This window comes from Panicum virgatum, chromosome 2N (genome assembly GCF_016808335.1).
Source record: "Panicum virgatum strain AP13 chromosome 2N, P.virgatum_v5, whole genome shotgun sequence".
Taxonomy (NCBI): domain Eukaryota; kingdom Viridiplantae; phylum Streptophyta; class Magnoliopsida; order Poales; family Poaceae; genus Panicum; species Panicum virgatum.
The window spans coordinates 35,599,335-35,612,157 of record NC_053146.1 but is presented as its reverse complement, the minus strand read 5'-3'; the positions used below and the strand labels follow the sequence as shown (position 1 = coordinate 35,612,157).

Below are 12,823 nucleotides of genomic sequence, written 5' to 3'. Positions count from 1 at the left end.
TCATTCGGGCAGAACTTGTTGAGTGTTGTGAAGTCAATGCACATCCTCCAACTGCCATTCTTCTTCGGAACCATGACCACATTAGCTAGCCACTCGTTGTATTGTACTTCGCGATTGACTCATGCATCGAGTAGCTTCTGGACTTCGCCTTGGGCTGCTTTCTTCCTGTCCTCGGGCATTGTCCGAAGGCGTTGCTTTTGGGGCTTGACCTTCGGGTCCACCCGCAGAGAGTGCTCCATGGTCTCCCTGCTGACCCCTCGCAGGTATGAAGATGACCATGCAAAGATGTCCTGATTGTTCCTCAAAAACTGGATTAGTCTGGCCTCCTCGACTTCGTCGAGTCCCTTGCCGATGGTTACTGTGCGGTCTGGGACGTCTTTGCAGAGCGGTACTTTCTTCGTGTGTTCGCCCGGCATGACACCCTTTGCTCTGTGTGCTTGGTCGAACTTGGAAGGCTTCGGGTCCTCCTTTTCTTCTTCAGTATCTACACCTTCGATTGCGTGCACATTTTTCATTGCACATGCCGCATTGTCTTCGCATCTCCTTGCCTCTTCTTGGTTACCGAGGATCGTGATGACTCCTCCGGCAGTTGGCATCTTCATGCACAAGTAGGCTTGGTGGATGACTGCCATGAACATAATGATAGTGTTGCGACCGAAGATGGCATTATATGGGTAGGTAATGTCTACCACATCGAAGGTTATGAGCTCCGTCCTCTGGGTGTTTCCTTCACCGAAGGTAATGTTCAGTTCAATTTTTCCGAGGGCCTCAATTTTCTTTCAGCCGAAGCCAATAAGACTATAAGGGGATACTAGGATTTGTGCAAGTTTTGTTCTGTCAGCCCTATCTTGACGAAGCACTGCCAAGTGATAATATCTGCGGAGCTGCCGTTGTCGACGAGGATCCAGCCCACGTCATTTCCGGCAAAGTGCACGGAATTCTTGCCAATGTTGGCTATGATGATGAGTGGATCGTTGTGTGGGTAGTGTTGAAGCCTGAGGTCAGCTTCGGAGAACGTGACTGGGAGATGGGACCACAGGGTGCGGAAGTGTTTGCCTTCGCATACATGTGAGACCGTGCCAAGGTATTCTTTTCTCTGCCTCTTCGTCTCGTGTACAGGCTCATTTGATCCACCGGAGATGGCGTTGATGACATTTACCATACCTCCGGCGGGGTCGTTGGCTCTTTCTGGGACTTGGCCGGGTTCTAGCTTTGGTGGTGGGGGAAGGTAGGTGGGGCTTCTGCTACGGGCGGTTGCTGCCACGCTTGCTGTGGCACCGAAGTGGTGGGGGTTTGTGGGAGTTGGGGTGTCGAAGGGGCTAGTAAGGCTGGAGGAGTGTATGTGGGGTTGTAGTGGAAGGTTGGAAGGGATGGGGAGAGAGTAGGGTACGCCGAAGTCCAGTGGGGTTGTTGCGAAGGCTGCCACTGGGTAGGTGTGGGCAAGCCTCGTGGCTGGTTGTTTTGGGTGGTGTAATTGACGGGCTTCAGCGGCTGGGTATTGGTACTTTGATCAAATTCTTCTTTCTTCTCCTTGACGAGGGGGCAATCGTTCGTCCAATGCCCCTTGTCCCTGCCATGGATGCAGCAATACGGGGCTTTCTGCCTTCGGCCGGTGTTGTCTCCGCGGGAGCGATTGGTGTTGCTTCGGTCGCTTCTCCCTCCTTTGTTGTTTTGAGGCCGGGAGTCGCGCGCTTCGTCTCCAGAGACCATATTCACGGCCTCCAGAGCGTGAATGTGTCCGTTTGGAAGGTTCGAGTACTAGTGTTGTGCGAGGCCCCTCAGGGAGAGAACGAGGGCTTTGACCATGCAAGTGGCACCTCCTCCGGTTGCTTCGACCGGCCCTTCGTACTTGTGGAGGAATTCTCGTGGGTCGGAGTCACCATCATACTGTGGGAGGATGGCCGGGTTGAAGCGTGGCGGCCACTAGAGCTCTTCGAATTCCGCCGAAAGAGGGGAGCCGAGGCTTCCTCGGTGCTGCCGATGCTGCTGCTGCATCATTCTGTATTCGACTTCTTTTTTGTCGGAGTACATTTCTTTCTCGATGATGATGGGTCTTGAGCGAAGCTTCATAGGCTGAGGGGCGTGCGGCGCTGGCGCTGTCTCTGGGCGAAGGGCATGATCTTATTGTAGCATCGCCATGCGCTTGCGAATTTGCTGTCGCATAGCCGTACAACGAAGCTCTTCCTCCTTGAGCTTGTTGAGCTGCTCTTCAAACTCTTCGGCGGTGAGCGCCCTCTGTTTGCCCTTCGATTTTGTTACTGCTGCGGCTGATGGACCGACCTGGGTTGCTGCTTGCCGAGCGTGATGGGACCGCTCCCCGCCCCCACGCAGCAGCAGCAGCTGGTGCCGCACCACACAGGAGCCGGTGCCGCTACGGGGAGCGCGCTGTTGAGGCTGCTACAGTAGGCGGCGTTGGGGCGTAGGGGCGTCGACTGCTGGAGGAACCGTGCAGGCGCGCGCTGCGTCGGGAGACTGAGTAGGAGCGAGAGATGGGAGAAGGAAGAAGATATAAAGGAGCATGACTGGCCTTTTGATTTCTTCTCCGTGGAGGGTGGCCACACCAAGGTCACGGCGAGACATATTTTGTTGAATCCGGGTGTAGAGGGATCTCAATGATTAGAAAAGTGCATTAAAGTTAAAAAAAAAACAGGGATCCAAACGGATTATTTCATTGGAGAGCTATTTACATGAGCTAAAAAATAGCTCTCAAAATAACTTTTGGCTATTTCTCCAAACAACACAAAAGTCAGTCTCAGTACTAGTGTCATAAAAGTGTCATAAGTATTACAGACTATGACACATCAGTACAATTGGCCTCCAGACAGCACAATTAGCCTCCGGACCTTCGGGCACCACACCTTCGCTCGTTCGCCGAAGGTGACTGGCTTCGCTAGGAGGCTTCGAGGCTGTTCGGCTGATCTGATAAATAGTATTCGGCTGATAGAATGAATAGTATTATGTAAGAGGAAATAAGTCGAAACAAACCGAGACAAGCCGAGAACCGATCAGCCGAACAGGCTCATCGCTCCGCAACCTTCGCGGCGCGGCGTCGCGCAGTCGCATGGACTTCGGGCTCCGGACCTTCGGGTGTCGCCACCTTCCCTCGTTCGCCGAAGGTGGCTCTCCGAACATTACAATATTTAATGCTATAAATTATTTATGAAATTGTGTCATAATACTATGTATAGAGAGTGCCTATATTATTTCAATGTCAAACTGATGCGGTACAGATGGGCCTAAATACATCTGCGTGGCAGAAATTATCACTCCGAAAAGGAAAAAAAAAAGAAGGAAGAAAGAAACCCACCAGTTCATTCGTCCGTCCCATCGAACCACAAACCCTAACCTCCGAATCGCCGCCTACCGCCGGCGGAGCTCGAATGGTACACCCCGCCTCTCTTCTCCCACGCTCGCGATGCAGATGCGGTGTCTGTTGGAAATGCGGCTACCCTGACCATTCCCCGACCGGCTCTTGGCTTCTTGCAGATGGCGAGGGGCCGCCGCGGCCCGGGCGGGCGCGGGAGGTTCACCGGCGGGCCTCGGGGCGATGAGCGGCAGCCCCGTCACGGCGCGCGCGTAGATGAGGACCCGTACACCCCGCCCCAGCGGCGGGCGTCGGGCTGGGGCGTGGCGCCTCCGTCGAGGCACCTTTGGGTGGGCGGCCTGGCTCCCGTCGTCTCGGCGTCCGACCTGTCGGAGCTGTTCCTCCGGTGCGGCGACGTCGAGGGCGTCGCCCGCGACCCCGGGCGGAGCTTCGCGTTCGTGAGCTTCAGGCGGGAAGGGGGCGCCGTGGCCGCGGTGCGGGAGCTGCAGGGTGCCCGCCTCGCCGGGGCGCCCGTTAGGATCGAGTTTTCCAAGGGGGTTAGTGTTCAGCATTCTCAGTTCGTAATCATATACGTTTGCTTTTTTGCCTCCAAAATATCATCAGTGCAGTGTTCTTTTCTCATCATGTGTGCAACAATAAAGCTCGGAACAGCTTGCCACAGGGTTAAAATCAGTCGAAAGCGAGCATGTCCATAAAATATGCAGGAACAGCGGAGAGAAGTTCAGTATCTACTGGGCTAATGGAGGATCTCTCTACTGTTCCTCTGTGTAAAGTCCTATCAATGTAGAATTTATTTAGACAGAGCCATTGCACACAGGTTTCACTTAAGAGAAAGAATTCACACCCAGAGTGTCTTTGAATTAGCAAACCTGTTTCATGCAAAGGGCAAAAGATGACATCTCAAATGAACAGAGTTGGGATTATTATCATGTGGCTTCCCTTGTCATCCCACTTCTACTCAACAACACTGCAAATTACCTGTTTTGAGAGTGGTGAATATCTGTCTCATGTCAATAGCTCAGCAATATGATGAGGCATAGAGTAATGAACAGAGCTCGAATCAACAGTTCATAAATGATTAGATGTGGTTCACCCTTATTTTTCGAAGATCCAATGCACTGGATACCTTATTATAATATGAGATGCAGGGCATCCTTATTATAGAATCAGATGCAATGCATCTTCGCTTAAAAAAAAATCTTATTTTCATTTAATGATAACATATGCAGATGCTTAATAAAGTGCATCTCCTGATGCTGAACAATCAGAGAAAACTGCATGCACATGAAAACTACCAGACGTTTTGACTCTCATCAAAAGTGAGAAAATATGCGGTTGTATATGAATTATCACACATCAGAGAGAGCTTGTTGCAAGTGCAATGTGCCAATATCATTGATTGACATGCTAAATTTCCTGCTACTCAGTATCCTCTCGTAACACTTGGTACTATGAAGCACTGCAAATGAACCGTGCCAGCCACAGAGGTACTGTACAGCATGGAAGTAAGTTCCATGGGGCTGAAATCTTGTTAGCAGGAAAACATTTCCTGTTTTTACCAGGTTAAATATGGAGCGAATTTAAACTATATTGATGTGACCTCCGCTACACAATCCATGCAGGCCTGGCTTAGCTATCAGGCACACATTAAAAACTGTTGCTTTATATGAACCTACTTCTTATAACTTACAGCATGACCATATGGTTGCTTTCTGTACAAATGGGCAACTACCTGTATGTTGAATAGTAATATAATGGTTTTAAATAATGTCCAAAAGGCTGAAGCATCATATATTCATATAAAAGGGTGTACCCAGTGCTGTAGGCTTCCCGCACTGCTTGGGGTCTGGAGAAGTTGTTTTAAGCACCAAACCTTTCCTGTGCAGAGGCTGGGGCTCGAACCCGGAACCTTCCGGTTACCTGGAAACTTCTTGTTTTAAGCATCATATATTCATATGTTAACATTTATTTTCTCTTTTTCCTATAAAGCCTTAAATGTAATTTTTGACTTATTTGCTACTGCTACTCATACCAGCTCTCTCTCACACATAAACAAGAAGTTGCCTTGGATTACATGTGTTCTAAAGTATTGAAAAACAATGGGGAACCGCAGAAATCTCTTGAATTCAGAGGAAAGATGATTGGCCTTAAGCATCATGTGTGAAAATACGTTTACATCTAGTAATGGATCCAGCTGTGTTCTACAAATTAGCTGCATAAGCATAGAATAGTTACCCGTCTGCCCCATGGTTTCATTGTAACTAGCTAGTATGACTTATTCTCAGTCAATTTGGAAGTATAATTTCAATAGTTGGGTGACCGGTTGAAGTAAATGTACAATGGTCTATATAATATTTTGATTAAAAGAAAATTACCAAATCCAAATGGTAGCCTGATGCCGTGATTGATTGCTGATGGACTGGTGTTGTGGTGTTGCTGAACTGTTTACTTGATGACATGGTAAGCCGGTCGGTAAATTGAGCCTTCTGCAAATTCATGCAGGAATACTTTATAAAAATACTCAAATCCTGCTTATTTGATCCATTTTAATTCCTTCATAGTAATGGGGACAACTAAGGGACCCAAAAACACAACGAAGAAGTAAAAAATAGGATTAGCTATAGTAGTTTATCCTAAGCAGAGCAACTTTGCTAGAACTTACGAATAGCCAAGAGTAGATATTGTAGGAAACATGGAGTAATGAAGCATCTGATCTTATAGCCTTTCCTTTAGTAGTATGTGCAGCACTTATGATACATTGATGGAAACTGTTATGGCAGTTAGACAATTCCCTAAGTTACTGATATGGTTGTAAGGCTACATATTGAAGGAATCTTAAAAAGGGCAAAGATAATTGATCCATAATATTAGCCAATCACAACTTATAGATTTTTTACACCCTAGTTCGAGTCTTCCTATATCAAGAAAATTAAGTAAAATCAGGTGGAAAATCGATACCTTTAACTGGTTGCCAGGGCCTTCATCCATACAACATCACTGTGTACCTTTCTTTCTTTTAAACAACTCATTATTTTACCTGACAAATCCCCTGCTTATCAGCATCTAAAATTATAAATGATATGACACCTTCCAGAAGTGCTGGTATATGCAGGCTTTAACTGTTTATAACAAGAACTGATACACAAGCAAGGCTTCCGTAAGGATAGTTCTGATTGTGGTACCCCAAAATTTTTGACAGTGGCAAGCAAGGGCCTGCAAATGGTTGGGCATCAAGTATTAATGCAGAAAGTTGTTTGGCCTTTGGTTTCCATCATGGTGCACCGTGCACCTCTGTTCTCAAGGCGTCGCCTAGGCGTCCATGCGCCGTCCACCGATTTGCGCCTTGCTCGCCTAGGCGCCCGCCTTGCTCGCCTAGGCGTCCAGCTGCCCCACCTTGCTAGGCGTCCGCCTTACCGCCTTGAGAACAGAGTGGTGCACTTGCAATAGGGTTCATTCTTTTGCTTTGTACTTCTTTGGCAGGTTACAGAATGCCCTGAAACTGTTTTTATTATTTCTCTCAGATGGTTCACTGTTTTTTTTCAATCAACCTAAGCATTTAAAATTTATCTTGAAACTTGTGAGTTTGAATCTATAGTGTGTCAACAGTGACTTCTATGACTGGATCATTTTGTATTGAACCTTGACTTGTTTGCCTATATTATCACAGAAGTCCTGCTAGCAGAGAACACAACCCTATTGGTCCAAGATGCAAGTTATTCCTTTTGCTACTGTTTCCCCCTAATACAAGATAATTACATGGTTTAGTTCAGAATACATGTGACGTTATTGGGTTGGAGCCTTGTTCCTCATCACATTTTTATAGGCTAGCAGCCTGAGGAATTTTTGTTCTCTGGGTGAACATCATTTTCTAGCAGTACTATGGAGCTAAGAATTACCTTTGTAGCTAATGGAGTTGTCTTCTAAAAGTCATTTGCTACTTTTACCATGTATCTCAGGATCTTTTATCTTGCTTTTATACTGTTGCGCACATCAAGTTGTACCAGGTTACCTGAAGTATTTGAATTTACAGGATAAGGCTTCAGGTAGCTCAGTGGATGGCAGATATACACAGTATGTTGATGAGCGATATTGTATTGAACGTGGAAGAAAACGGCAACCAAGTCCTGAAAACACAATTGATAAATCTAAAAGAAATAGGTCTTCAGAACCTAGTGAGGTGTTATGGATAGGTTTTCCTCCTGGATTAAAGGCAGATGAGGCACTTCTGTGGGAAGCCTTTTCACCTTTTGGGGAGGTTGTCAGGGTAACAACATTCCCAGGTCGTACATACGCATTTGTTCAGTACACTAGTATTGCAGCAGCCTGCAGAGCAAAAGAAGCACTTCAGGGAAGGCTTTTCAATAATCCTCGAGTAAGCATATGCTTTTCACGAAATGAAGGTGCTGCACCAGAAGATGGGAAACGATCATTTGTTGCTCCATATTCCCCCCAACCTACTGCGCGGCCTGTCTTCAGAGACCAAGACTTTGAAGCCTTTCCTAGAGCTAGGCCTTTTGATAGCCCTCCGAGAGATCTACGCATGTCATCATCACATTTTGTCTCAAACAGGTTATCAAGAGATTCAGATGATGTGGGATTCCGCAGGGATAATTATTTTCAACAAGAAACTGGAGTAGAGCTTGGCCATGTTTCTAATATCAAGCCTTTTAGGATACGGGAGCTCGGTCCAGAAAGAAGGATGCATGAGGAATTGTATGAGCCCCATAGCAGAAGCCCTACTGCTAGGAGTGATGCGCCATGGCACAACATTCCTTCTGAGAGACATCGGAAACCCTTACCGTTGGAAGATTCTTGGGACGTTGAAGACAATTCATACCTTATTTCAAAAAATCTGAGGGGTGCTGAAGTGCATGATACTGAACTTCCTGAATATCCTTTCTCTGAATTTGGTCAAGGAAAAGTTTGCCCTGACTACCCAAGGAGGCCCCATTATCATCTGCCAGAAGATGATTTACACTCTAAAACCTATCCATTAACTTCTATGCATAGTAGACATCACATTGATCCCTTAAAAAATCTAACTCCACTTGTAGATAAACATGAACCATGGCATCCTCAAGAGAGTTTTGCTAGGCATTTAGGAAAAATGGATAGGTTGACTCCTGAATATCATGAACCTGCTCTTAAGGACGAATGGAAATGGAATGGTACATTAGCAAAGGGAGGCACACCAATCTGCCGAGCTCGATGCTTCCCTGTTGGGAAGGTCCTTGACTTCATGCTGTAAGTTTGCATTCTTATGTTCCTACATTTTCCATGTTTTCTATTAGCTACAGTTTATAACACAACGTCTTCTGCAGAGAATTCGAGCACCTAAGACTTCCTCATGAGTGGCTCTTTAATTTTTAGTAGAACCATTAGTATTTAGACTGCATTGCTGCATGCTTTATTATGTTTTCCATAGTGTGATAACCGGGGTATCTATTCTTCATATTGGCATCATGTTAATTTTATTTTTGTACTTTTCAGGCCTGAGTTTCTGGATTGCACTGCTAGGACAAGTCTTGATATGCTTTCTAGGCACTACTATCAAGCTGCTGGCAGCTGGGTGGTATTTTTTGTTCCAGAAAATGATGCAGACATGGCAGCTTATAATGATTTCATGAGTTACCTTGGTGATAAGCAGCGTGCAGCAGTTTGTAAGCTTGGAGAGAGGAGCACCTTGTTTCTTGTTCCACCTTCAGATTTCTCTGAGCAAGTACTGAGAGTGCCTGGAAAAGTCAGCATATCTGGAGTCATTCTGAAGTTTCAGCAGTCAAATCCTGATTATAGCTCGCCAAATCGCAGATCGTTGGAGAGAATTTACCCAACTTCTGCAAGTAATCTGAACACGGATGTAAGCAGTCACAACGATCTGAATGCACTGAGAAGACTAAATGCACCAGATATCAGGACATTCCCACAGGGTCCAGATTATGTCCGCTCATCAGGTGGAAGCTATACCCCAGCAACTGCAGATATTATTTTGCCTTACAAGCCAGAGAGTGCTCCATATACTGTCCCCCAATTACCACATGAACAGCCACCAGCTGACCCCCGCATGGGTATAGCTCAAGACCAACATCAGCAACTCCCAAACATGTTGCCCTCAGGATGGTCCAAATCCATTAACATGAATGATCCAAATCCAGGTTCTGGTAACTTCAGTTTTTTGGCCCAGAGTGTAATCTCCCATGCTCAAAATAACAGGACACAAGAGCCATACACATTTGCTACTCAAGGAGTACCAAAAGGAGCAGCATCAGGGTATGCACCAGATGCACCAGATGAAGCATCCAACAGCATGTCCTGGCCTTCGATGCAACCAAACTCACAGGTAACTAGACCTGATCAACCTACTATTCCAGTATCACTGCCACCAGATCAACTTGCGCAGCTGGCTGCCCTTCTTGCACAACAAAACCAACCTGGAAATGCTGGTTTGCCTATGGACAGCTCAAACAATCAATCTGGATTCATACAGAATTCCAATCCTCATGGACATGCTACAATGATGCCAGTCAACTCTGGCTCCATCCCTATCCAGAACTCTCTGCCATCTGTTCCACCATCTATGCCACAGCTACCTGCTCATGTGCCACCAATACAAGGCTCACTACCTGCACATCCAGCCAGTGTTCCTATACTCTCTAACACCACTTTGTCTATACCACCCATGCATGCTATGGTGAACCTGGCTCATTCTTCGATGCCAATGAGACCCTTCGTTCCTCCACTTCCTGAAGGTCCTCCACCCTTTCAGCAGAACACATCCAGTGCTCCCACTGTACAACCTTTAGCTCCTGGTCAGCAGCCTAGCCAGCAACAGTCTACTCAAGAAGACGTTGATGGAGATCCTCAAAAGCGTCTTCAAGCAACATTGCAGTTGGCAGCAACCCTGCTTAAGCAGATTCAAAATCAATCAAACCCTGGTCCCCAGCAATAGATGCAAGGTAATTGTTTCTCAGAAAATCTTGTTTTTAATTTGTATTGATTCGTATATGCTAGCATATTTGAGCAGTGTTATTGCTGCAGGATCTGTGTTCCTTAGTCAAATTTATTTCTGGGGTCTTGTTGGTATTAATTATATCTTGCCTGCCTGCTAGAAAAAGAAAATCCTTTGGAACCTGATATTTCACGTGCAGATCACAGTGAAAACTTGAATTTGTTCTAGGAGTATGGGATCTGAGTCTCAATCAAGATATGGGAGATGTACAAAGACCACATGTTAGTTTTAAAGCAAAATACCTTGCACTGTATATCCTTATGGAAATAGATATGACTTCCATTCTCATGTTAAGATCTAGGGTTTGTGAGTGAAAGAGATAGGAATGTGCGATGGGTAGTCAGCTAGGAGCGGTGGAGTTAGGAGTGTTGATCTCTAGGAATACAGAGAGGGGGAGGGCGTGGAGAGTTACCTAATTGTAAGCTAACGGGCCCTTGCCCTGAATTTCATTATTTTTATTCACAGGGAAAATTGATTGCACTTTTCAGGAATTAGCAATCATCACCAGTTGAATTACATGTTATGGCAGGTTATTTGTTATGTGAACCTGGAAGGAATCTTATGGTGGCAATCCTTTTTGTTCTAAGAAGCCTGAAACTGATGATGACATGCTTTCCAGCAGTTCTATACCATCACCTCCTGTGGTGTCAGTGTGTATATCCTTGTAAGCTATTAAGCATTAGCTGTTATCTGAACTGCTCCTTGCCTGATACAAATGGCCGAGACTAATGTTAGGATTTTGTTGTTTCATTTCTTGGTCATGTCTTTCTGTAGCATATACTGGTTTACAAGGCTCACTAATTGGTGTTTTGGTTCAAGAGGTTGTGATGGAATGGCTTCCATGAGTAACATAGTAATGCAGCTTCATCGTATTGATTCCTGGTCCTACAGAGGGATTTCTGCTGCCTTATCATCCGGCATTGCATTCTTTGTTGTTTGCTTTTGCCTCTTACTCCTAGAGAGACTTATGATGTCGTTTGTTGCTACATTCATCCCTGAATTGCTGAGCTAATGCGTTATATTTCTCTAAAGCTTGTTCGCCTGCTAATAAGTCTTATGTTGGTGTCCTCAGCAGGCTTTGCATCACTTGTTTCGTCAGGCCCATTTGGAATTGCGACTAAGCCTTTGGTTGTGTTTTTGGAAAGCCTTAGGTATCATGCTGGCTTCAATGGCCATTGTGCTGTAGATATATTGTTTACATACCAATCCATCTTTGGTGTTTGTTTCAAACTCTCTTACAATCTCAGGTTCTTTTTTATTTTATGTATGTCTGTTTTTTTAAATAAAAGGCAGGAGCACTGCAGCATCATATAAGAAGAAGCATTCGTACATAACGTGCCGAAGCAAACATCACCACAAACAACGCACGCAAACAACACACGCAACAAAACACTACACTGCCACAACTTGGGAGAAGAGCTAAAAGAAGCCACCCGCGAATTGCGCCGTCGTCGCCAACGCTGTGCCACGCCAAATGCCGCGGCCCGCTGCAAGCCTGAGCGGTAGTTTGAACTCCTCCATCATGGGTCTATCACCCTCAAGCCGCGCACACACGACTGTCGACCCCCCTGCTCCAGTGATGCTTCAGCAGAACACTTCTGTCGCGGTGCCAATGGAAAACACTGATTCTGGCCACTCTACGTGGGGGCCTCGCCTCACCCACCGTCTCATACTTCTCTGCCAAGGATTCGGATATCTGAAACCGCTCTGAAAGCATCAACCTTCGCACAGCCGTCACCGAGATCACCACTGCACCATGTGCGCCAGCCCAAGACCACCAGCGCCCATGGGTCCTCTGCACCTCCCTGGCAGCACGGACGAAGCGCACCTCCTCTGCCGCTGCACGCAGGCAACACCACCAACCAACCACCACCACAGCCTGGCCAAGCCGAAACTCCAAATGCGACGCCTCCAATGAGGGCACGACGCCAATGGCGCCGCCGTCGCACGTCCAAAGATGGACAGGGTTTTCACTCTAAAGAGCCCCGTGCAGTAGGAATATGGTGCCTCCCAATGGTGCCCCCAGCAGGGAGAACGGCGCCACAAGGGCGCCGCCACCATCGCCACCGACAAAAGTGTCAATGAAGGCTTTCGCCCGACTCAGCACCATACCTGCCGCACGATCTTGACCAAGCCCGTAGCCCGCTCCAACTCGCCTCCGCAACGCCTCCACCGGAAGAAGTCCGGCACAGCCCGAAGCACCACCACGGCACCACCAGCAAGCACCAACAAGCCCCCCAGCCCCACCACCAAGGCGGCGCCGGACCAGCATCGCCATCGACAGTGGCAAAGCCAAGATAATTTTGACCCATGGTGCATGTGCACCAGGGAAGCTCCATGTAGCTTCGCCCCTGGCCGTCGAGGAGAAAGAGAGCACCAGCCTCCTCACTACAACCTCCGTCACCCGAGCGCAGAGACGCCCCCAGCCCCACCCACTCCAGGCCGCATGGCCTAGAACAGGCGAAGCCGGCGGCACCCGGCCGCAGCCGCCG

The 12,823-nt window shown here is 47.1% G+C and overlaps 1 protein-coding gene across 4 annotated transcripts; it reads left to right on the top strand.

Annotated features, from left to right (window-relative positions):
• Window positions 1–3,252: 3,252 nt before the first annotated feature.
• LOC120660282 (flowering time control protein FPA-like) lies at window positions 3,253–11,217 on the top strand. 4 transcript variants are annotated; one of them, XM_039938713.1, is made up of 5 exons: window positions 3,253–3,383; window positions 3,487–3,861; window positions 7,356–8,569; window positions 8,816–10,278; window positions 10,820–11,217. In XM_039938713.1, the coding sequence occupies exons 1-4, from the start codon at window positions 3,381–3,383 to the stop codon at window positions 10,269–10,271; spliced, it is 3,048 nt and encodes a 1,015-aa protein (XP_039794647.1). In that variant the 5' UTR covers window positions 3,253–3,380; the 3' UTR covers window positions 10,272–10,278; window positions 10,820–11,217. The 4 variants fall into 4 exon arrangements, with proteins under 4 accessions (XP_039794647.1, XP_039794649.1, XP_039794646.1 ...); XM_039938715.1 differs by lacking the exon at window positions 10,820–11,217 and adding an exon at window positions 10,471–10,811; XM_039938712.1 differs by having other exon boundaries at window positions 3,254–3,383; window positions 10,861–11,217.
• Window positions 11,218–12,823: the final 1,606 nt, after the last annotated feature.